This window comes from Lycium barbarum, chromosome 4 (genome assembly GCF_019175385.1).
Source record: "Lycium barbarum isolate Lr01 chromosome 4, ASM1917538v2, whole genome shotgun sequence".
NCBI lineage: Eukaryota > Viridiplantae > Streptophyta > Magnoliopsida > Solanales > Solanaceae > Lycium > Lycium barbarum.
The window spans coordinates 45,910,530-45,937,749 of NC_083340.1; the positions used below are offsets into that span (position 1 = coordinate 45,910,530).

The window sequence follows — 27,220 nt, forward strand, 5'->3', positions numbered from 1 at the left end:
ATGAAAGGATATGGAACACTTTGGTGACACAAGACTTAGTTATGAGGTGTGCTTGCAATACTTGGAAGAAAGAGGTGACATAGACTCTTTATGTTAACTGAAATGGTTTGTATGATTCATTCCATAGTTGAGCAGATTTATCTAAGTCCTGATATGGCTTATGGAATTCTGACCTGCATTTTCATTGGCATTTGATTTCATTGAAGGATCATGCTTACTTTTGAGTTGATATTTCATCTCGGGGTTCTAGACTTAAACCATATTTGAAAACTCGTTCTTGCATACAGTATATGTTTAAAAGGAAAATCTGACACGGATGAGGAATATATATATATAAAAGGCACATTTGACAGGGGGTGAGGATGTGGCCTAGTTATGGGCTCGTGATCCGAGGTCAGTTCCGGAGTGAGTGACACATGGACACCATAGGTCCCTTCCAGGTCATAACTATTGGGCAAAAAATACCATTAGCATGTGTGTACAGGTTTGAGGTATTTGGCCAGTGCATTGCATTGCACATCATTACATATTATCATGCATCATCATACGACTTTTTATTTCAGATTTGGTATGGTCGGTTCGTATTATTATGGTGGCATGGATCAGATTATGGACTGGGTTAGATTGCTGGGTAGTGACTCTGCCTAGGTCAGAACTTGGGTTGTGATTATCGATTGAGATTATTGTGATAAGAAAGACTTGTGGTTTAGAAGCTTCATCTTAAGTGGTGATTCAATTTTGGGATATCTTGTGACTTAGTTTAGGTATCATGTGCTTACCTGCTTATCTTGTTGATTTTATGTTTATATGCGTGAACTAATCTTAGTCGGCCTATGATGCTTACTCAGTACGTGCTACTTGTACTGATGCTACTCTTGTAGTACTCTTCTTTTGAGTGTAGAGTTTGTTACTAATTCTAGCTCCTGTCGTCGAGCGTGATCCGAGTCTATTTGACATAGATTCCAAAGTGGGCTTTGGCTAAATTAGCAACCCGGAGACTCTTCCTTTATATATAACTGTCTACTTTATATTCTTGAGACAATATTGTTATACTTGAGATTTTTACTTCATATTAGACTTGTATCTCGAAATAGTGACTCTTGTACTAGTCCAGACCAGATTTTGGGGTTGTTATTACTTCCGCATTTACTATCTATATGATTCGAATCTATTAGCTAAATTATTTTCTATTTCCGCATAATTCTTATGAATGATTATAATGATTTGGGAATGTTTAGCCTAACTAGGGGGACAGTGCAGGTGCCATCACGATTCGCCAATAGGGTCGTGACAGAGAGAGAATAAGATGACCGCTTACAAGTCTTTAGATTATCCCAGAACGCCGTTCATAACATACAACACGTCTATTTATAGTCTAGATTAAAAGCTAAAATAATAAAAATCAAATCCTGATCAAAACAGGAAAAACAATCAACGTGCGGCACCCCTGCGTTGCGAGGGTGCCGCAGATGAGCAAATTATTGTCAGAGAGGCATTCTTATTGCGTCACCTTTGCGTCGTGGAGGTGTTGCGATTCTGCACAGTTCTTCACTTTCTTTTCTAAGTACACCTGAGATGGGGCTGCGTCGCAGGCCTCTTCAGTGATTCTCTTCTTTTTCTTTTCTACGCGTAACTCTTCCAAATCTTTGCCAAATTGCTCGGGATTCATCAAATCTTCCTCGTGGGACCTAAAAAACACAAATACCGAAACATAAACTCAAATATACCAAATCCAACACAAAGGTATGATTAAAGCACTAAGAAACTGAGGGAAAATGGCACAAAATATAGATATTTGTGCCAAATATCACCTGCTCTTGTGCTGAGGGTTTATCGGAAATTGCATCTCTACCTCTAGGTAGAGGTAAGGTCTACATACATTCTACCCTCCTCAGACCCCATTTTGTGGGATTTCACTGGGTATGTTGGCGGTGTTGTTGTTGGTTGGACCTATTTTGGATTGGGAATTAACCTATTGGGCTAAGGTAACCGTTCTACCTTACTGTTTGAGTTTATTACTCAATTATGTGTGAACTTACCACTTTAACATGTGATTAGTGAGTAGAATTGTGGCTTTAAGTACTAAGTCCCCAAATGATATAAATTATGGTTCTGAACCATTAAACGAACTACAAATCGAAATATAATTATATCCTTGGACTCTACAAGCTTATGAGTAATCTGTAAATGAGTTCGGTCCGGGGATTTGTTGCCGAGGGTTAACTTAGGCTTTGACCAATGTTTAAATTAAGGAGACGCCCATATAAATTGGTTTAACAATATTAATTGAACATTTTTTTGCATATATACAGGTCATGGTGGATTTATGACAGTTGTACCAAGTGGTTTGAGTATACAAGTTGAGTTGAGTTTAGCTTCCCTTTCTACAACCTAATGGACACTCCAACTGAGTTAATAGATACTCGGGAACTTGTTGAGAACGTATACCATTGACTCGACGGTTAGTGCTTTCACCGCAGAAAATAAAAGCTACTAGTCTTGTGTGATGATTGTGTCGCTCGAGGCTTTATATGGATTTTGATGCTGCTCATTGGTTCCGTGGTTAGAATTCGAGTAAATGGAGCTAATGGAACTAGAATTAGCTCAACAGGTCTTACATATATGGTCAAGTTGGAATAAAAACGTCTTAAGATGGTTCAAAGTATGCAAAAGTCCATTTTTTTGGACAAGAGGAAGTCATGACTTAGAGTTATAGTTGTAGACCGCGTATTTCAGGAGGTTTCTCGACTCTAGAGACTTGGGAAAAGGGGTAAGCTAAGTACATGCAAGTTTAAATTTCATTTTATTTTGGCTAAAGTCATCGACAGATCCTTCAACTTATCCGTGTATTTCACTTAGACTCTCCAACCGAGACTTTTACCATCTGAACCCTCAAAGACCACTTTTACTGTGCCATTTGGACACAAAGTTAATATGCAACCAAACAACACAGGTGTATGTAATTCACACGCCATGACCAATAAATGACACGTGATTTTAACCTAATTTTTTTAAAAAAAAAAAAAATACAAAAATGAACCCCTCTCTCCCTCCCCCCTCCTTCTCCTCCACTCGTACGTTTCCTGCCTCACCGGAGCTGACCACCGGCGACTGGTAGAGTTCAATCATTGACGACCACCGCCGCCGCCACCGCTGCCACCCACACTTCTTCTTCCCCTTCTTTCTCCCGCCATTATCTCCTCCACACACCACCTCGTTTTCCAACCATGCTTGCAGGAAAAAATAGAGCCGGCGCTGGCTCTCTCTCTCCTCTATCTCTTCTACCATTAAAATCTAAATCAACATGAAATCTAAACCTAAGAACAAAATAGATCAAAAACAAGAAAAAGGATAAAAATGGGAGGAGATTTAGGTTTGAAATAAGTAGTGGGGGACGGCGGCATTCCGCTAACAAGTTAGGGTTTTGGTTTAGAATATTTTTTTTTTACTTACAATAATTCTAAAAAAAATTAAAAAGGGAAAAAATGGCATCTCACGCCCTTTGGGGCAGTGTACTGCACGCGGTTGGCCAGCTCAACAAATTGTGTCTAAATGGCACAGTAAAAGTGGTCTTTGAGGGTTCAGATGGTACAAGTCTGAGTTGGAGGGTCTAAGTGGAATAAACGAACAAGTTGGAGGGTCTGTCGATGACTTCAGCCTTTTATTTTCATAATATTCATCATTGATGGAATTAATCACTCTTTGTAACCATGTTTAGCAATAAATATTTGTATTGAACATACTCAAAGTCTGTATTCAAACTAGAAATAAACTACATTGTTAATTAAAGGCTTAATGCATATGCGGCCCCCTAAACTTGCCCCTTTTTTTTCTTTTCAGTTTGGCACCTGAACTAAGTGTTGTTCCTATTGAACCCTTGAACTCGTCCTCAAGTGTGTCTATCAAACACAATCTGACTTACATAGTATTCCATCTTCAATGTAGAAACATGCTAATGTATATTCTAATTTAATTATGTCATCTTTTAGTTAAGATTAGCAGCAATTGAGAGGGCAAAAAAGAGTAGCTCTTAATTAAGCTGGCAGTGAAAGAGTAGAAAATCAGGTTTATGGGGTTTGATAGACACACTTGAGGACGAGTTTAGGAGTTCAATAGGAACAACACTTAGGTGAAGCGCCAAAATGGAAAAAAAGGGACAAGTTTAGAGAGTTGCATATGCATTAAGCCTTAATTAAACAAAGTCTTTCACACGCAATCGTGGAGAAGTTTGGCAAATAATTAGATAAATCAAGACCATATAGACAGAGGAAAAGATGAAGTAATTTTTGCTAGCTACGAGGATGGTACATATTATATTCTTGATTAGAAAAGTATTATCGCCCGTGACTTTCGTACGCAGGTATACAAAACTCGTTCTTATATAAAGGGATCATTTCTCACTTTTTGTTCCACCAAATTCTTCAAGTTCTAGCCTCACAAATTGACTTACAATGAGGCATCACATTTTCCTGTTTGCTTGCACCATAGCTCTTCTAGCTTCTTCCTCATTGGTTTCAGCTGAAGTTGTTAAGCATTCTTTTCATGTACGTATTACTTTATCTTCTTTATTTCCCATGCAAATAGCTTGTCAACGCCACTCTTTTTGTCTTCAGAAAACATTATACGTAATTAATATATTGTTTCACAGAAATGCACATTGCAATTCAGTTTTTTCATATGTACCCTATTTAATTCTTTTCATGTATAGCAAACTTTTGGTTTTTATTAATCCAGTCTTATCGGCACTTTCATCATTTCTTTCCGATAATAAGTGCCCTTTGGACATCAGGTGTTTTTTTTTTTTTTTTTTTTTTTGAAAAAAGGAAATTTAATGATATTTGATATAGATTAGAATGATTTTTTGGTTAGTTTTTGAAGATGAGTTTTTCAAATGATTTTGTCTCCCTTAAAATATGATTTTTTTTTCTACTGAAATGCATGTCCAAACACAATTTCTACTTCCAAATATCATTTTTGGGCTTCAAAAATCAATTTTTTTCCCAATATCACTCAATTAATGTCCAAATACCTGCTAAGAACAGATAAGCTACAAAATAGAATTTGATCAAATCTTATTTTCACCAACATCTCCACAATTTATACGTTATCTACTTATCTGATGTGATCAAACATGATTGAGTTAATATAGCTCTATATTGAAAACAAATACGTTACTGCTTTAGATATTTTGATATGATCACAATAATATATTTTTATCATACCCCATTTACGTTCTTTAAAATAATAAATTTATGAAGTTTTAAGGTCATTAATGACGTAAACTTAATTTGCAAATTTTTAAAATTTAAATTGAACTCTTAAATCCTATTGTGGTCGCAATACTTTATATATTTTGATATGATAATATAATAGTTATATTTTATCATATCCTTTTGTTAAAGTTTTAATTATAAACTTCTGAAATATTTAAAAAATTAATTTTGATATTATAAAGTTTTTAACATCCTTGAAAATGTAAAGCTTGATTTGAGATCTTACACTTAAATATATAGTACAATAATATGGAGTATTTTGCCATAAAGGTGGTGCTAAGATTTTGAATTTATGAATTCTAAAAAATAGGGGTCTACAAAGTAAACCGACAAACCGCACCAAACCGATAAACCGAGTCAAACCGAGAAAAAAACCCGACTAGTGGTTTGGATTGACTTGGTTTGGTGTTGCAAAAAAAAAACCCGACCATAATTGGTTTGATTTGGTTTTAACTAAAAAAAGTCAAACCGAACCAAACCAACCTGACATTACATGTATTCAATTTTTAAAATATTTTATACATAAAAATATTTATTTGTAATGTAATTTATAAATATATCTTAAATTTTTTCATAGTTTTTTATCTATTATCATATTATTCAAGCTTGAACTTAGAATTTTGAACGTCAATAAGTTTTATATCCTATGGATGTTAGTAACTCAAATAAAGTCCAAACCAAAACCAACTCAACACTAATGCTAACAAAAGAAATTCAATTTACCATTAGGAATGACAATAATGTTGGATTTCTATTGTTTAGTTTTGCATAATTGATTTAGAGAGTGAAAATACATAACTTAAGTTTTTTTTCTCTGTCATGTAATTAATACTTATTTGTCGTACTTATTTTAGCATGACTTAATATTTTTAGATTATGGTCATTTTCTTTATGGCTTGTTAATTAGCAATTTTTATTTTAACCGATTTTATTAGCTTTTATTAAATATTTTAATACAATATCATCACTCTTCTCACATTTTGTGTTATTTTCTTAAGAAACACCTTAATTATAGTTGTACCTTATTAGGACTAAAGAAATATTTGAAGTAAAAGTTATATGTTTTGTATCAAGACTATTCCGAAAAAAACCCCGAAAAACCCGAATAACCCGAGAAAACCCGAGGTTGAAAAACCCGAATTTTATTGGTTTGGTTTGGTGTATAAATTTAAAAAACCCGACGCAATTGGTTTGGTTTGGTGTTAAAAAATTCGAACCAACCCGGTCCATGTACACCCATACTAAAAAAGATAGCTTATTGGATTCTTAATAAAATATTTATATATATTAAATTTCCTATACGAATAACAAAGTCTCAGTCAAAGGTATTGAATTTTGCGGAATCCACAAGTAGCACCGAAGCTCCACATTTGTATTTGTATACTCGTCATGATTCGTTTGTCTTCAATCATAACCAAATTATCTGCTAAGTTTTCCCGTGTTCTTAAATCTTAACATGGATCATACATTAATGCAAATGTATGTGCACTTTTCTTAGAGATTTAGGAGTCGTTTCGTCATGAAAATTATTCACTCTTTTTCAATTTTTGTTTTTCACTTTATTTGAAAATTTAGCTATGAAAGTTCTAAATACATCTAAAACACCTGAAAACCCCCTTTTTATTTTTTTTCTATCTCACTTTTTGATTTTGTCTAGTCCAAAATATTCCACAAAACTTTTCTCATAGTTTTCCATCTCATTTTATGATTTATCTTTTTTCAAATTTTGCCGTACATTTTTAGTTTTTATAAAAAAAGATCCCCACTACAATTTGATCATGTGTGGCCCAAAAATACATTCAAATATTCTATGCAAAAAGTATAACCAAACACAAGTCCATCTTCAACTGATCCAACTTCAAAAATTCGAAATAAAGTGAAAAATATTTGATTTCTGTGGCCAAACGCGTACTTAAGTCTATATGCTGATGCTTCAAAGTTTTTTTTTTTTTTTTTTTTTTATGAATATATTTATATAGTCAATATATGAACAGTTTAGTTACAATTTTTATTATGTTACCAATTGGAGTAATACTTATTGTAGAAATCTACTTACAATTACTTTATAAATGACATGACCATCTTATAATATAAAGGGATATAGTTATGTGAACAGTTTAGTTAAAATACTTAATATGTTACCACTTGGAGTAATACTTATTATAGAAATCTACTTATAATTACTTCGTAAATGACGTAACTATCTTTATAAAGGGATATAGTTAATATATGTACAGTTTAGTGACAATTTTTATTATGTTACCAATTGGAGTAATACTTATTATAGAAATCTACTTGTAATTACTTTATAAATGACACATTAACTATCTTATATAAAGGGATATAGTTAATATGTGAACAGTTTAGTTAAAAAATTTATTATGTTACCACTTGGAGTAATACTTATTATAGAAATCTACTTATAATATAAATGACATAACTATCTTTATAAAGGGATATAGTTAATATGTGTACAGTTTAGTTACAATTTTTATTATGTTACCAATTGGAGTAATACTTATTATAGAAATCTACTTATAATTACTTTTATAAATGATATAACCATCTTATTATATGAATAAAGGGATCATTTCTCACTTTTTGTTCCACCAAATTCTTCAAGTTATAGCCTCACGCAAATTGACTTGCAATGAGGCATCGGATTTCCTGTTTGCTTGCACCATAGCGTTTCTAGCTTCTTCCTCATTGGTTTCAGCTGAAGTAGTGAAGCATTCTTTTCATGTACGTATTAGTTTTCTTCTTTATTTTCCCATGCAAAATGGCTTCTCAACTCAACTCTTTTGTCTTCAGAAAACATTATAAGGACCTGTTAGGCCGTGAGAATTTTTTACTTTTTTCTGAAAAGTTATTTCACTTTATTTGGAAATCAGCGTTTGGTCATGAAAATTTTAAATACAACTTGAAGTTATTGTTGAAATTTGAAAAACACCTAAAACCTTGGTTTCTCCTTTTTTTTTTTCTTTTCACTTTCAATACATTCAAACAACCAAATACTTTTTGCAAAAATTATAACCAAACACAACTCCAACTTCAAAATTCCAAATAAATTGAAAAATATTTGGTTTTCATGGCCAAACCCTACTTAATTAATACTATTGTTTTCACAGACATGTAAATCGCAATTCAGTTTTTTCATGCATACCCTATTTATTTCTTTTCATGTATGGCAAACTTTTGGTTTGTATTAATCCATTATCGGCGCTTTCATCATTTCTTTCTGATAATAAGGGCCTGTTTGGTTCGGAAACAACCTTTTAAGATAGGGATAAGGTCTACCCTCCCCAGACCCTAGTTATGGAATTACAATGAATATGTTGTTAAATAAGGCCCCGTTTGAGCATGAGGTTTTTTTTTTTTCAATAAAAATTATTAAAATAATCTTTGGTGATAAATTAGAAGAAATTAAAATAATTTTTATCTTTGAACAGTTGGTGTCTGATCTGTACTAGTCAAATTATGCAAATATATGTTCACCGTAGGAAATCTAATACTGTACTATAATGATCATTGTTAGCCATTAATACATACTCCCTCCGTTTCAATTTATATGAACCTATTTGACTTGACACGACATTTAAGAAAGAGGGAAGACTTTTCAAACTTGTGGTTCAAAATAAGCCTTGAAAATTTGTGTGGCTGTAAATCATTCTTAAAGTGAATTTGTTTCCAAATTAGGAAAGAAGTCATTCATTTTGGCATGGACTAAAAAGGAAATAAGTTCAAATAAATTAAAACAGGGGGAGTATTTTAGATTGAAATTATATGAGCATTTTTATTACAAGGAGTACTATTAAGGGAAAACATAAAAAAGAGAAGGGCTCTAGGGGTGGGCATGGTATGGTAGATATCGATTACCATATTGAAATCGAAATTTTTTATAACGCGGTTTCGGTATTATGGTATTTGGTACGGTATTTGATATGAATTTTAAAAAATTTTGGTATTCGGTATTCATAACGAGAATACCGAAATACTACATACCATACCGAAGTATATAATTACATATACAATTCATATATCTTAGTATTATAATACTAACAAATATATAAACTAGTATTATTAGAAGACTAATTGTTTAAACGTTGGAACTTTAACTACTCTATCTTGATTTAAATGTCTTTTTTGTGTAATTAATTTACGAAGGGGATTGCTTGCACATTCTTTTGAATATTTTTACACATGTAAGGTGTTTAGTACATAATAATTGAGACGTTTCTTAAGCAGCGGAAGTCATAATTCACCACGGTATGAGTATATGTAGGTTGAAGTCGGACAAACTATGGTACGGATTTACCGTACCGTAAAATACCGAAACCGAACTTCAAAATACCAAACCATACCGAATTAATTTGATACGGTACTAGTATAGTATTTTTAAAAACTAAAAATTAAAATTATCATATTAAAATTTCAAATACCGTACCATGCTCACTCCTACTAGAGGTTGAATGGGCAGAAAAAATGCATAAGATTTTGACCAGGAGTAAGAGTCAATTTAACTTTCTCAATTCTGAATAAAATAAAAAATTGAATCATTTGTTTTGGTAAAGAGGATGAGCACACTTTTCTTTTCAGAAGTTTATGCAAAAATTTATACGCCCGATGTTTCAATTTATGTGAATTGATTTGATCGGATATGAAATTTTAAAAAAAAATAAGACTTTTAAATTTATAGTATTAAATAATTTAAATATATTTTGTGTAGCTACAAATTAATGCATTAACATAAATTATTTTCAAATATAAAAAAGAGTCATTATTTTTTTGCGTGGATTAATAAGAAAATAAGTTCGCAAAAATTGAAACCCGAGAATTTTTATAAAACTTTTGATAAAAACAAAGTGTAGAAAAACACAATATTTGGGAAAATAAATAAATATATAAAAAAGGAAGGTAAAGCTAACAACAGTGGGTGAGAGAAACCAAATTTCCCAAACCTTCTATAAAGGAAAATAAATAGATAAATAAAAATACTAATATTTGTGGAAGTGGCAGACAGAGGAGGAAGCCGATAGGATCACAGCGTCAACAGGATATTGAAAGGCTCTCTTGACGTCAAATTTCACCCCTACCTCCCCCCCCCCCCCCCCGGCTCAAAACAACCCTCTTTGTTCTCTCTCTCTCCATTTTTATTTTTATTTTTCCATTCTTAAAATCCCCATCCCGCCGCTATTTAAAGCCTCCTTAAACCTCCTTCCCACCACCATAACCAAGAATTCTCAATTCTTAGCACACGCCAAAAAAAAAAAAAAAAAGCACACTTTTTGGTATCAAATAAACATAAGAAAAGAAGATTTTATTTTTTCATTTACCCAATTCAGCAAAGAAGATGTTAGCGTGTTTAGTTGAACGATTTGTGGCTGAGAATGACACTGATTCAATACCTGAACCTGAAAAACAGGATGACGGCGTTTTGAAAGACTTGGACATTGAAGGAAACATTGATTATGGACTCAACGCAACCGGCTTAACCAGTAAAGATTTCGGTGGTATATATGCAGATAAGCCTTTAGCCCTTATACGTCCAGCCGGTGCCGATGACGTTGCACGTGTAATTAGACAAGCGTTACACTCACCAACATTAACGGTAGCTGCTAGAGGTAACGGTCATTCCATTAACGGTCAAGCTATGGCTAAACATGGCCTCGTTATTGACATGAAATCAATGAGTGATAATAACAGAATCGACGTTAATAAAACTTCCATGTATGCTGACGTGGGGGGTGGAGCATTATGGGCTGACGTTTTGAAAAGCTGCGTTGCTCATGGTGTGGCTCCTAAGTCATGGACGGATTATCTTGAATTAACGGTTGGAGGTACTCTGTCTAACGCTGGTGTTAGTGGTCAAGCTTTCCGTTATGGGCCACAAACGTCAACTGTAACGGAATTGGAAGTTGTTACCGGTAACGGCGAGAAAACCGTCTGTTCAAACTCTCAAAATTCTGAACTCTTCTTCTCAGTTCTTGGTGGACTTGGTCAGTTTGGTATCATCACTAGAGCCCGGGTTTTGCTTCAAACCGCCCCGGATATGGTTAGTATCTTTTTTTTTTTTGAATTGCATACTATATATAATAGATTTTTAACACGTTCACGAAAGGTGATTGTTAATCATGGGTTTGTTTTTTTGTGTGTATTAGGTGAGGTGGATAAGAGTGGTATACCGTGAGTTCGATGAGTTCACTCATGATGCTGAGTTACTGGTAATGAGTCAAGAATCGTTCAATTATGTGGAAGGCTTTGTGTTTGTGAACAGTGACGACCCTGTAAATGGGTGGCCCTCAGTGCCATTGGATTCCAAACAGTCATTTGACCCGACCCATTTACCCAAAAAAACTGGCCCGGTGCTCTATTGCCTTGAAGTGGCCCTGCATTATAGCAACAACCCTGACCACCATCCCTCCACTTCCACTGTAAATATGGTAATTCTGTCAATTTCAAAACTTTTTACCACTTTTTCTTTTTTACCCCTCTTTTTACTTTTGCTTTTAACACTTCCCCTTGTTGTGTGGATGGAAGGAAAAGAGGGAATGTTTTATTATGTGCCTCATTTTTTAAGTTCTTAACTTTATAATAATGTAAGTTTTTATGTAGTTTTTTTGGGTAGTAATATTACAATTATTAACCGAGGTGATTTAATTTGGAAAGGATATATGGGCCATAAAGAACGATTTTTGACTTAGTTTTGACCTGGGTGGCTGCCAAGGGAGGGCCCTTAACAGATGTTGACCATGAATCAGGGATTGGGTCCCAAAAAGAGGGGAACATAAGATTAAGCTAGCGCAGTGAAAAGCTCAAAAAAGGATTCTTCGTTTCCACAATTACATTCCCTAGAATCAATTCCTCTTTATTTAAATGTATGTAAATTAGTAATTCGAGAACCCAAAAAATAACAACGAAGATGAAAATCTCTTTGAAATTTACACGTGTGCAAAAAACGGCGGTGGTTTGGTGGGTGGGGTGGCCAATTGGTAGTTTGCAAGACGACGACGTTTGAAAAGTGACAATACACTGTCAAAATTTACGCTAATAGTTTGTAATCTTCTCATGGATTTTCTGACACCATAGATAGAACCAACCAGCTTGTTTGAATGTGCCCACAGAATCGGCGTTTTATTACGAAATTAACACCGTACTTTTCACTGTCTCATGTCCTTGTCGATGGTGACAAAAGTCCTAAAGCCTGAGGCTAAAACAGTAAATCCAATTAGTTGTTTGTCCTTTTGCTGAGCAGACGCAGATTTTCATGACGTTCTGCGGTCCCCTCAATTTCTTTCTGTTTTAACAATTTGCCAAAATCACCATCATTTTGCAGAATCTCCTAATATATATGATGTCAATAGAATGACAAAAATACCATTGCGTATAAACTACAGTTTGGATCTTGTTTTCTCTTATTTTACTTACATTGCAATCTTAAAGATGTTGTCCCCTTTTTTTTTCCCATGGTAGGTGGTCGAGAAATTACTAGGGCGATTGAGATTTATAAAGCACTTAAGGTTTGAGATCGACTTGACTTACATGAAGTTTTTATTACGAGTAAAGCACGTAGAACAAGCGGCTAGAGATAGTGGTATATGGGATACGCCTCATCCATGGCTTAACATGTTTGTTTCTAAGAGAGACATTGCCGCATTCAATCGAATTGTGTTCCAGAACATCTTAAAAGATGGTGTCAATGGCCCTATGTTGACCTATCCTCTCCTGCGTAGCAAGTAAGTACATTTATTATTTTTATGTTCTTGCGTTTGCAATTTAAAATTGAAAAGATTGTTTTTTTTTTTTTAAAAAGTCAACTTTGGAATGACCCCAAAATTGGATTTCTCTTATTAGAATGGAAGGATCTATTGGTCATCATCAATTACCCATAATTCTTTTACTACAAGACCACAACTTGTGCTAAGAAAACCTAAGTTATGGTTTTGGGAAAAAAAAGTTATTTGCCGGGACAAGTTTCACTGGCTCTGTAAGTGCCACGTGGAAGCATAAGGGGATCAGATAGCGACGTGAACTAGGACCACTAAGTTAGGCATCCACGTGGCAACCTCATGGCCTTGGGCCCAGGTGGTGATGTGTCGTGTTTTATCATTTAATAATAATTTAATATGAAACGGACTACCTGACTCCCATCCAAAATCCGGTGGTTGAGAATTGAGATTTCTGAGGAAGTTAGGTCATTGCTCTGTTCTTCCCTTTAAGTGGGTCCCATGTTTTAAAAAATCTTCACTGGTTGGTCGTTTGGTAAGAGGATAAGTTATCCCATGTAGATAGAATTGTGTGGGATAAGATGAGATTAGTAATCCCAACTAATCCCACCTTATCTCAGCTTTTATCCAACTACATGGTATTGGATGGAATATTAAAAAAGTTATCCCACCAACCAAATATAGGATTAATTCCTATTCCATTGGATTAATAATTTAGCCCATCCTATCCCTCCATAAGACCAACACCAACACACCGTTGCACTACCTGCTACGTTGCTTGTACAGTTTACTCTAAGTGGTCGTTTGGTGCATGGCCAAAATTATCCCAGGATTATAATCCCGGGACTAATTTATTCCATATCTTGGGACTATTTTATACCATCTAGGATATGGTATAAAGTAGTCCCAGGATAAGTGGTATAAGAAGGTATATCCTAGCTTATACCATGGGATGCATTTTATACTTTGTTTGGTACAAGGTATAAATTTATTCTAGATAAATTTATACTTTCTATCAAAACATGATACACAAATTAGTGCTGGGATATCTCAGCTTATACCTTCTACCAAACGACCCCTAAATGCTACGGTGGCATAGAAAATCGTTTCCCGCTCTCTTGTGAGGTATAAGCAAACGTAATAGGACGGTACTTTGGGACAAAGATACGGTGGGCCCAATTTTTGTTGCTTTGGTTCCAAATATATTACTTTCAATGTGTTTGTCTTATTTTTTTTTTAGTCTATTTAAAGAATAATATTTCTTTTCTCTTCTTGACAACTCTTTAATTCCAATTCTTTACGTGACATATTTAAAATTATAAAATTAAAGGATTTTTTGATACATTTTATATATTTTTAATTTAAGATCACAACATTCAAAAGTGTTCTTTACCTTGTTAAACTCCGAATCAAATAAAAACCGATCAAACAAATTGGAACGGAGGGAGTACCATCGTATTAACGTAGATTAATATTTTTTCAATAAAATTTACTGCTAATATTTAAGTAACTTTTTTGCCCTACGATTGATAATTCTAGCTGTAGGTGGGTGGGTGGCGTGGGGGGTATTTTGGTCATAATGAATCAAATCTTTTTGTAGAAAAGGAGATATTGAGTACCTTAGCTTTCAGGGTCAGTTTTTAGCCGATATAAGTGACGACAAGGATATTAATAGGTTGATTGGTCAAGTTTTTAAAATCAATTTATTTAAAAAATGTTTTTTTTTTAAAAGTACTTTTGATGAAAAATAGTTTGTGTTTAGCCAATTGATTGAAAAAACGCTTTTGAGCAGCAATTAGTGTTTGACCAGACTTTTAAAAAGTGTTTCTCAAAAGTATTTTTTAAAAAAGTGTTTTTCGGTAAAAACTATTTTTTATCTTCTGAAAAACTGTTTTTATTACTCTCCAGAAGCACTTATTTTCTTTCAAAAGATTGACCAAACACCTCACCTTTTTACAATAAACACTTATTGAAAAAATAAGTATTTTTGAAAAAAAATAAGCTTGGCCAAACAGACTATAATTCACCAACCCGATTAATAGTGACTTCACCAACCCGATTAATAGTGACACCATTGCTTATCTACTTTCTTCTCCTCAACTACTAATTCAGTTGGACCAAACTATCCTTGTTGTTTCTTTTGTCATTAATTTGAAGTTTTTTCTTTGATGGCTAAATCATGAGTGCAAAATTGATGCATGGTTAATTGATTGAGCTTTGCACAACATATTCCGTTCTAAAGTTAGATGTATAAGTAAATTATTTCAGATGGATACAAAATCTCTATATAAATAGCACGAACTAATTTGAGATTGCGGCATACATTAGTTGATTGATTGATTTAAATAATTGGTAGTACGGAGCGGCTGCGTGGTATTACAAATTGTATCTCTTGGCCACTAAATTGTTCCTTAGGAATTATTGTTTTAAATAATACATTTCTTTTATTTTCCTGTAATAGCTTCTTGTTGTTTTCTTTTTTACTGAAATTAGGTGGGATAATCGATCGTCAGTGGTGTTACCCCAAGGTGAAATATTTTACTTAGTGGCTTTGCTAAGGTTTAGCCACGCACATCCAAAAGAGTCTGAAACAAAACAGATGGTAGCACAGAACCAAGAGATATTACAAACTTGTATCAACAAAGGATTTGATTTCAAGTTGTACCTTCCGCATTACGAGTCCACTGTTGAATGGAAGAAGCATTTCGGGGATCAATGGGGAAGATTTGTCGAGAGAAAGAGCCAGTTTGATCCAAAGGCTGTCCTTGCACCTGGCCAAAAAATATTTACTAGAAACCGCCAACTCTAATAAATATACTCCTATTACTTTTGGGGTCTTTTTCCTTTTCATTGGATATTGCAATTGTTACGAAACAACTCTTAAAGAATGTAAATAAAAACGTTGAAGGATGTTCTCATCTCTGTTTTCTTCTTTTGTTTTTCGATATCACATTATGTTAACATATACTATAGATGTGATCAGCATACTAGAATTCAAACTTTTGTCATGACCATTTGAATTATGTTCTATTGATTACTCTACAATTTACAGTAGGGAATTAATAGGAAATCGAAAATAGGTTTGATTAACTGCAAATTCGAAGCGCGAATGGACAGTGATGGACTTGCTTTAATTTATACATTCTGTATTCCATCCACTAATGGTCGTGTCCCTTTCTGTTTTCGTACAAATCTGATGAATTTTTGAAAGGTTTGGTAAGGGGGGAAAAAGACACCATTTTTTGTGACATTTTATTCTTCCTGGTTTAGCTCTCCAAAATGTTAGAATACTACTATACTGGTATTAGGGGTGTCTAGTGGGTGTATTGGACTAAATTTTGAAGGTTTTAAATGGACTGAGTTAATAATTGGGCGGGTTACAGGTTGGGCTGCAGTTAGGGGACTCAAAAGGGCTAACATAATAATTAGACGGGTCATGGGCTGAAATCGAAAAAAGCGCGTCAATACCCAACCCCCCAACTCTTACTAGGTTTTAAATTCTTGTTTGTTTTCTTATAATTTGTTTAAGTAACTAATAAGTAAACCTTTTTTCCTTATATTATGCATGTATATAACATATCAAATAAAAAAGTATCTTTTTAAAAATATTTAGACACTTTCTCACCGGTCAATTTGTGCTGCATATCATCCCAGCTTTTAAATGAGTCAAATTAAAATGGTCAAAATGGACTGAGTTAATAAAATAAGTGGGTCATTAACCCTCCAAACCTAATTAGTGGGTCATTAACCCTCCAAACCTAAGCGAATTCATGATTTTATAGGCTAATTTTGCCACCCCTAATTAGAATTTAGTAATTTTACGTAGCCACCCGAAAGGTTAAATAAGTACTGGTAAATTATGAATTTCTTTAATATGCAAATGAACATTAAAATTCAATTTATCCCCTTTCAATAATATATATCATTACACTTGATATCTTACTCCATCCAGTTCAAAATAAGTGTTCACTTACATAATAAAAAAGAAATTAATTTTATTTTTACAGATTTGCCCCTATTTACTCAAGGCAATAAATAGGCAAGAGTACTCTTAGGAGTATTAATTAAGGGTAGTTTAGTTAAAATATTTATTTTTTCTAGGAATTAGTGTTTTATTAAAAGATGTGAAAAGGCTAAGTGGACACTTATTTTGAACCTGAAGGAATATTATCCAATTCAACTTTTAACTTTTCGTTTAAAATTTTTAATATACGTCATTAAAATCAACATTCTTTTTTTATTTAATATACATCATTAAAATTAATATACATTTTCAATTAATATACATCACTAAAATCAATATCTTTCTTATCCAATTCAACTTTAAGTGTAGGCTATTAAACAAAAAATTTATATGACGGAAAGATTTTAAAAGGCTTCAACTAACCTGTAACTAAACTAGAAAATAGGTCGTTAAATATTAGTCCAATATGAAGAGTGTAAGATGCGTTTACAGAGTTAATCCAGAATTTTTGGCAGGATATATATCTGCCCGTTATGCAGCTATAGGAGCAACATCTTTCTGTTTGAGTTTTTGTAAAGAAAAAAGTCGTTTTTTCACAAAATCAAAAGATACACTTATCCAAAAAAAGAGATATGAAAGGAAAAAGAAAGCTCATACAGAGGCAGTTTCAACTTTTAATGTGGATGGATATAATGTTTGAGTCTATGGAACCACCTGCTGCTTAGACTTTTGGTATCAGATTCTCTTTTCATTTCATGCAAAAACTCCAAAACTTTTACGCTTTTTTAGACGATTTCCTTTCACCCCTTTTTCTTCCCCTTTCTCTTCTTTTCTTTCTTCCCTTTTTCCTTCCTCGGGCTGTGCTTAAACTTTGTTCCACCCCATGCACATGCATAAACTCCAAAATTTTACTTGTTTTAGTCACAAAATTCTCCTCCTTGGTTTCTTTTTCTCCCCTCTTTTTTCACTTGTCATCAAAAGAGGGGAAAGATTAATTAGAACAAGGAGGGATAGGGACCCACATAGATGTATTTGGAAAGAAATGATAAGATCATGATAAATTTCTTGTAAGATGAACCCTCCAATCAGAAACCCCTGCTTGTTTTAGTCCCATGCACAAAGTATCTGATACGTTCTCCGGTTACTGTATCATGCATCGACGTTCTTTTTATGTTATCTGATAAAGCTTTTAAAGTCTTTTACTTTCTTTTTATTTTATTTTTTAAAAAGTAAAGTCTCATACTTTAGGTAGTTGTCACCTGATTACACGTTAGTACTACTATTTTTTTCTTTTTCTTTCTGGATAATAAGTACATATAATGCTTCACTTCAAGATTTAGAACATTCTAATACAAAACAAATAAGAGTCAAGTACTAGCTCTTTCCTATGTTGACAGAATGTCATTTAAAAGAGAAAATCATTATCCGTGAATTAAAGGGATAAAGCAAATCAAACAAATTTCAAATTCCAATTAAAGTGAAGAAATGACAAGAAAGGAGTCAATTATTGAAACTTTCAATAAGCAAATCAAACAAATTTCAAATTTCAAATTCCAATTAAAGTGATTCTTAGTTTATTTTAAAGTTTATAAAAGAAACCAGGATAGAAGGAGAATAAGCACAATCACACAGTTATAGAATGAGAAACTGTCCATATATATTGGGAGTCCGCAACTTAAATGACCCACAAAGTGGGTGTTTGATCCAAATACCCACTAAAAAAGTTATAATACTATCTTTTACGCAGGAATTTCCTGTGCAATAGATAGAAGTCCTTTTGTGCAGGAAATTCCTGCTCAATAGGGGTTAATTATTTAGCGACCCACATCGGACAACGCTATGCTCGCTTTTGACCATTTTTATATAACTCATTCGGTTAAAAAAACTCACATTTTTAAAAATGTCTAATTCAAGATGCTTCATTAAAAAAAAAACACATCATTCATTACAATAACAAAATACTTAAGATTCATAATTCAAGACAATTCGAATACATCAAGAAGAAATACATTCATAAAATCATGAGGTTCTTCAACCAAGAGAGGCTCTTCCACTACGAGAGGTACTTGCACCATCACGGCCACAAATGCTTATCATGGCCAAACTCCTTACACGTCGAGCACCTTCGAGAGTATGTCCTATCCGGAACATCTATTTGATTGGGAATCCGAGTCTGTGCGTTAACACGCATTTTACGGATATACTCCTTGTTAGCAATCATTGAAAATGGCTCGTTTGACCAATAAGACTGATCACCAAGTGGGTAGAAACTACCGACATATGCTTTAAGATAAATTTTGATGTTGTATTCCGATGCCACATAATTTGATACCGTTTTCCCCATTGTGTAACATTCCGTAGATCTGAGATAAGTGTGGAAGTGTCTTGAAGGATCGAACTCCACTGTTTTGCGTTATCATAAAATACGACCAGAGTTTACGGCACATATTTTGAAATATGGTCCGTATACCTTGGACGTATTCCACTCACTTTCCTAGGTTACGCACTGTTTTCTTTATGATTAAATACGACCATAGAATACGACCCGTATTCCGTATACCTTGGACGTATTTCACCTGTTCCCTAAGACTGCTCACTGTTTTCATTATTGTTAAATATGGCCACAGTTTACGGTCCGTATTTTGAAATACGGTCCGTAAACTGTGACCGTATTTCACTAGCAGCCAGCTATGTATATAAATAGCGGGATTCAGTTAATTTTATGAATTATTCTCATTCTCATAAACCCTAAGGACGAAAATCTTTTCTCCACGTCTCCTAACATAAAGGTAAGAACATCTTTAACATTACTAATCAATCCTAACATTAAACCCATGATTCTTAACATGGTTCTTGAATGAAAAACCTAGGGTTTGCAAGGTAATCCTTCTCAAGGTGATTCAAGCTAGGGTGGTGTGTTCTTCGTTATAAAAGTAAATTGTTGAATTACGTAAGGCTTAATTAAGGTATGTCTCTCTTAAAAATCCTTTTTGACTATGAAGATGATTTGTATGTCTCTCCTTTAAAAACCTTATCATGGATATATGTTTTCTTCTCAAAGTTTCTTTATTGAACAAAAAGGTGAACTTTTCATACGGAACCCTAATTCATGTTTTTGATTGTGGTTGGTGTACGTGAGGGGACAAGCTCACACTAAACTATGATTGTATTATCCTCTATATACGTACATGACATCATAACCGTTTTCTTCTATAAGAGATGGTCATTAATGAGGGTTAATTGTCGGCATGCATGTTTTAAAAGGGAACTATGACAAATGAAATCTTGTTGAAAGAAGTAGAAACATCTTTAAGATTATCTATGAAACTATGGATTTTTGTAATGACATAATGATTAATGTTAATTGATGGTGTGACTACGATGAGACAAATTGTGAATCGGCTTCTATGCTATGAACTTTGTTGTTGTGTTTGGCCTAGCTACTCGGGAGGAAGGGTAGCCATTATGGATCCTAGTGTGGTAATTGCCTATCCATTGGGGAGGAAGAGTGGCCACTACCGGGTTCTCTACCCGGAGTGCGGTTAATGCCTAGCTATTCGGGAGGAAGGATAGCCACCGAAAATTTCATATTCCAGTGTGGTGCGCTGTGACAAGGGAACCTCTACGGTCACCCCTTCGATGTGATTGATTCTTGGGTCTGTATTGGCATGTGTGATATCCTTGTTTTCTCATGGAATTGTTGTTGTTAATTATGATAAATTGAAAGGCATATTTGAAGTTGTACCTTGATAAGAGGCCCTATAATCGGTTTCGATAATTCTTATTGAGATGCACAAACTGAATAACTGTTCTTACATTGGTTTCACATGATTTTCAAGATCGATTTCTTTATGTATTATTGTACTTTATTTTCATATTATTTGTTGTCCCCGAGGCACTCACTGAGTACAAAGACTCAGGCATACCATTGTTGTTTTTGATGGTATGTTAGGTAACAGTGAAGAGCAGGTTATTGATACACCGGGCGTTTAGGAAGGACTTGCGGTTGTTGTTGATTTGGTGAGCCTACACTTTCATTCGTGGGACACCCTATTTATTTAATTCCATTTATTTATATTAGTTTCTGGGCTGCGTCCCGATGAGCTCGAAATTTATTCCTTATTCTTAGAAGCTCCTTAGTATACATTCGAATGTGGGTACGAGAAGAGTTGTTGTTTAACTCTCTCGGGCACACTATCATGTTTGCTTGAATTAATTAAATTATGAAGACTTCTGCTGATTTAATTCATATATATTAATGATTTGTTACATTTATTTTATAAACTGTTGGAGGCGAATATTGAACCTGGCAGGTTCAAGTGTTATTATTGTGTCATTTCGGTTCTTTTGATGTTGTTCATGACGTCGGATGCCGGTCACGACTAGGGTGGGTTTTGGGGTGTGACAAGCTTGGTATCAGAGTCTAGGTTTAATTACGTCCTAGGATTTTTGTCGGTGTCTGTGGAGCTGTGTCTAGTGGAGTTTTCCTTGTGCAGCCTGATCACCTGCATGGCTGAGAAACTCCCAGGATTTTCATAGGTGTTTCCTATTCTTCTTGATTCTAGATTGTGCTGTAGAGCTTAAAGTCCTTTTAGGATCGTTCTAATTCGCTCGTTAATCCGGGCCTTGCAGAAATGGCTTTGACGCAATCCAAAAATGGTAACCAGACACAACCCGTGAGTGCTAACCGAAATCTTAGGGGAGCGAATGCTGGTAATGGAAATGATGCTGGAAATCAAGCACCACCCCCAGCAACGCCTGCTCCTGCTGTTCCTGTTGCGGGTGTGCCTGAGATTGGAACTATGCAAACGGCTATTCAAATGTTGACTGCTTTGGTTGTGGCTCAGCAGCAGCGTGGAGGTGTGGGATCCCATGGTGGAGGCAGACTTAAGCAATTCCTAGACTTAAAGTCACCAGAGTTCTTTGGGTCACGAGAGGTGGATGACCCCTAACACTTTTTAGGTGAGACCTTCCAGGCATTCAGGGCAATGAATGCCCAGGATTCCGAAGTTGTGAGGATCGTTTCGTATTAGTTAAAGGATGTTTCTCACGCATGGTTTGAGATGTGAGAATCTCAGAGGGGTGATGCTACTTTAGCTCCATCGTGGGCTGAACTTGAAGAGGCGTTCATGGAAAGGTTTCTATCTGGTGAGGAAAGATTTGCTATGGCTACGAAGTTTGAAAAGCTAGAGCATGGTAACAAGTCGGTTCGTGAGTATAGTTTGGAGTTCACCCGTCTGTCAAAGTATGATTTATATATGATTCCGACTGAAAAGCATAAGTTGACTCATTTTGCGCAAGGCTTGGTACCACGTATCAAGTCTGCATGCGCTGCTGTTGCTATGTCTCCCACTTGCACTTACTCATCTCTGGTTGGGTTTGCTAAACAACAAGAGAGTTGGAAAAATGAAGAGAGGGTGGATCGAGATCAGAACAAGAAGGCCCATTCGGCGGGTGGTTTCAGTAGTAATAACTATAAGGGAGGGCAAAGTAGAGGATATTCTGCACCTGCTCAGTCTGGTTCTCATCCACATGCTAGTATGTCTTCTGGTAGGCAAGGCCAGAAAAATCATAATAATAGTAAGTTTTCGCAAGGAAGTAGTCGTCCGCCAGTGTCGGAAAATGGTATCTGTCATCACCGTGGTATTAGGGGGCATCTTAAGAGGGAATGCAGAAAGTGACTACGCGAGATGGCTGCTATGTCTAATCAAAATAATGATTAGCCTGCTTTTGCATCTGCTAAAAATCCGCCTGCTGGTAATGCTATCAATAATAATCAGAATGCTCGTAATAACGACAAAGGTAAGGAAGTTGCTAATACTTCTAGCGGAGGGACAACTCGACTTTATGGGCTGACTCGTAGGGAGACAGCTGAGGCTTCTGACACTGTGGTTACAGGTATCCTTACCATTTGTTCTCATGATGCTTACTCATTGATTGACCCGGGTTCAAATTTATCCTATGTGACCCTTTATTTTTCTCTCGACATGGGTATGAAACCCGAACCTTTGTTGGAACCTTTTGCTGTTGATACACCTTCGGGTGTTCCTGTTATTGCTTCTAGAGTATACAGAGATTGTGTTGTTGTGATTAAAGGTCGTGAGACCGTGGCCAAGTTGTGTGAACTTGAGATGATGGATTTTGATGTAATTATGGGGATGAACTGGTTGTTTGCGTGCTATGCTAATGTGTATTATCGCCATAAGTTAGTTCATTTCGCCTTTCCCGATGAGCCTATTATTGTGTGGGAGGGTGAAATTGCTAAGCCAAAGTGTAGATTTATTTCCCATCTTAAGGCTCATAAGATGATTACTAAGGGGAGTATTTACCATTTGGTTGTTGTTAATGATACAAAATCCGTAGTACCCGAATTTGCATCTGTTCCTATAGTCAGTGATTATCCCAAAGTATTTCCCGAAGATCTTCCTGGTATTCCTCCTGATAGAGTTGTTGATTTTAGGATTGATGTTATTCCCGACACCCCAACCTATTTCTATTCCACCTTATCGTATGACTCCAGCGGAGCTAAGGGAATTAAGGCATCAATTGAAGGACTTGTTGGTAAGGGTTTCATCCGACCAAGTTCCTCACCTTCGGGTGCTCCAGTCTTATTTGTTAGAAAGAAAGATGGTTCCCTTAGGATGTGTGTTGATTATCGTCAACTTAATAAAGTGACCATTAAGAATAAATATCCTTTGCCTAGGATAGATGATCTATTTGACCAACTTCAGGGTGCTAAGTTCTTTTCAAAGATTGACCTGAGGTCTGGGTATCACCAATTGAAGATAAAGGAGAAGGATATCCTGAAAACCGCTTTTCGTACTCGTTATGGGCACTTTGAGTTTCTAGTCATGTCCTTTGTGTTGACTAATACGCCTGCTGCATTCATAGATTTGATGAATCGTGTGTTTAAGCCTTATCTAGACTGCTTCATTGTCGTGTTTATTGATGACATTTTGGTGTACTCTAAGAATCGTAAGGATCATGCTAATCATTTAAGGATAACCTTGACAACACTTGAGGAGAAAGAGCTTTATGCAAAATTCTTTAAGTGTGAATTCTGGCTTGAGTCTGTGTCTTTCATGGGTCACGTGGTGACTGGTGACGGCATTAAGGTAGACCCTCAGAAAATTTCAGCGGTTAAGGATTGGCTTAGACCAACTAGTGCAATGGAAATTCATAGTTTCTTGGGTTTGGCAAATTATTACAGAAATTTTGTGGAAGGTTTTTCGTCTATAGCCTCACCCTTCACCAAATTGACACAGAAGACTGCTAAGTTTCAGTGGTCCGAAGTTTGTGAAAAGAGTTTCCAAGAGCTTAAGACAAGGTTGATTTCAGCTCCTATTTTGACTTTACCTTCTAGGTCTGGTGGATATGTGGTGTATTGTGATGCTTCTAGAATTAGTTTGGGTTGTGTTGTGTATTGATGCAGAACAGTAGGGTGATTGCTTATGCTTCGCATCAGTTGAACAAGCATGAGAAGAACTATCCGACTCATGACTTGGAGTTGGTTGTGGTGTTTGCTTTGAAAATTTGGCATCATTATCTATATGGTGAGCATTGTGATGTTTTTACCGATCACAAGAGTCTGCAATATATCTTCAAGCAGTGAGAGTTAAACCTCAGGCAGAGGAAGTGGTTGGAGTTATTGAAAGATTACGACTTGAATATCTTGTATCATCCTGGTAAGGCTAATGGGTTGCTAATGCTTTGAGTAGAAAATCTATGGGCACGTTGGCTTATTTGCGTGCACATGACATGCCCAAAGGGAAGGAAATTTGAATACTTTCTAGTCTTGGGGTCAGACTTGATGAAACCAAAGGTGGAGAGTTAGTGGGAATCACGCCATCACGGTCTGACCTGGTGGAAAGGATAAAATCCAAGAAATATGATGATGAACTTTTGGCAAAGCTGAGAGATGGAGTGGAAAGGGGTGAGCACACTTTATTTACTATTGGTACTGGTGATTGTGTTCTGCAGTTGCAAGGATGATTGTGTGTTCCTGATGTCGATGGTCTTCGACAAGAATTAATGATGGAAGCTCATAGCTCCAAGTATTCGGTTCATCCGGGATCTACCAAAATGTATAAGGATTTGAAACAACACTATTGGTAAAAGAGCATGAAGGTTGATATTTCTAACTTTGTGGCTAAGTGTTTAAATTGTCAATAGGTGAAGGCTGAACATCAAAGGCCTGGAGGCTTGGCTCGGAATATCGAGATTCTGTAGTGGAAGTGGGAGGAGATCAATATGGATTTCGTTGTAGGGGTTCCCCGAACAAAGGCCAAGTTTGACTCGATTTGGGTTATTGTGGATAGACTCACAAAGTCTGCCTATTTTCTCCCTGTGAAGACGGCATATACCACAACGGAGTACACCAATTTATATCTAAAAGAGATAGTTAGATTGCATGGTGTTGCAACATCGTTTATATCTTACAGAGGTACGCAATTTACTGCTCATTTTTGGACATCCTTTCACGGAGGGTTGGGAACTAGAGTGAAATTGAGCACTACCTTTCATCCTCAAACTGACGGGCATGCGGAGAGAACTATTCAGACTTTGGAAGATATGCTGCGAGCTTGTGCAATCGATTTTGGAGGAAGTTGGAATGAACACCTGCCTCTAGGGAATTCGCTTACAACAATAGCTATCAAACGTGTTACACCTCGGAAAAATCCTCCATTGTTGCCCAAGTGAATGGACCCGCGAGGAGTATGAGTATCTGACATTTTCATGAGTAAGAAATAACATTTGACGACCCTAAGTAAGATTCCGAAGGCAATTGCAATAAGAGATAGGCTATGCTCCATAATGAATGATTATAGGTTCTGAAAATGAGAAAAGTTGCAGATTTGCACTTTGGCCAATGGTCGTAAAATGAAATACGGACCGCAAAGTGGTATACGGTCCGTAAACTGCCATGTCGTATTGTGGCTTCCAAAACTTCAAACTTTCTGCCAAATGATAAAATGGTTAAATACGACCTGGAATACGGACCGTAAAGTGGTTTACGGCCCGTAAAGTGGTTTACGGCCCGTAAACCATGATCGTAAATCACCATGTCCCAGCCTGAGTTTTTGGTTCTGTTATGATTAAATACGACCGCGAAGGACGGTCCGTAAACTGGAATATGGACCGTAAACCAAGTTTACGACCACTGTGCACTTCAAATCAGATTTTTAAGTCATTAAATAAGGGGACCAAGGCTTATTTCATTTCACTTCTACATCACACCTCTTCTCTCTAGAACATATCTCTACATATATTCCGCAAGAATTCAAGGATAATTGGTGATCAACAACATAAATCAAGGGAATCAAGTTCAAGAAAACCATCAAGATCATCCAAGGTCAAGAAATCCAAATGGAGATAAACTAGGGTTTTGCTCAAAGTGGAGTATTATCAACTAAAGCTTGTTCCTACAACATTTAAGGTAAGATTCACGATATTTCTATGTTGTTTAAGGTAGTTAAGAGTTGAAATACTTGGATTGTAGAAGGGTATAGGAAAATGTATCATGAATATGGAATAGTGTCATTTTGAGAAATAGTATGAATTGAGCTATGGGTCTTGATGTATTGTGATGTAAATACAATATAAATGATGTTGAGAACATGAGATGAACAATGTATGTAAACGGACGTCGTGTGTGTTATGGCCATGGTTATGGATGAATTGAATGTAAGTCTAGAAATATGGATAATGTGAATGAGTAATGGAGATTTTTATGGCATCGTGAATTTATTATTGACGTTTGGAAGTTGAGATACGTTATGGAGGAGATGCTATCCGATTTTGTCTAGTTTTATTCATAGATGCTAGCTATCGATTCTAATGATAGTATGACTTTAATGAAGGTATAAACGCGATCGTTGAAGGGGAACGTACAAACGATAAATAGTCGAACGGAAAGGTATGTAAGGCTAACCCTTCTTTCAAAATGCATGGTTCTTTGGCCAAACATCTAAATCCTCTATACGAGTATGTTGTCTTTCAAATGATTTGATCTTCCGAGCTTGTAAGCTCATGATTCTTGATACGCTACGATTGTACTAAGCCCCTCGCATGACGAGTAGGCCTATTAAGGTAGATGAAATGAATGATGATGATAGTGATAATGGTATTGCTGATGGTTATAATGATAATAACGATGACGATTATGATAATGGGGTTAAAAGTAAAGATGCTTATGAGCTATTGTGTATATGTATGACTATTATGGAACACCGAGCTTATATGGCCGGGTAGTATATGTA

At 35.5% G+C, this 27,220-nt stretch overlaps 1 protein-coding gene across 2 annotated transcripts; it reads left to right on the forward strand.

Moving 5' to 3' along the window:
* The first annotated feature begins 4,392 nt into the window (after nt 1-4,392).
* Nucleotides 4,393-15,917, forward strand: LOC132635977 (cytokinin dehydrogenase 7). 2 transcript variants are annotated; one of them, XM_060352596.1, is made up of 5 exons: nt 4,393-4,544; nt 10,696-11,325; nt 11,432-11,713; nt 12,744-13,006; nt 15,491-15,917. In XM_060352596.1, the coding sequence occupies exons 1-5, from the start codon at nt 4,452-4,454 to the stop codon at nt 15,804-15,806; spliced, it is 1,584 nt and encodes a 527-aa protein (XP_060208579.1). In that variant the 5' UTR covers nt 4,393-4,451; the 3' UTR covers nt 15,807-15,917. The 2 variants fall into 2 exon arrangements, with proteins under 2 accessions (XP_060208579.1, XP_060208580.1); XM_060352597.1 differs by having other exon boundaries at nt 4,422-4,544; nt 10,660-11,325.
* Nucleotides 15,918-27,220: the final 11,303 nt, after the last annotated feature.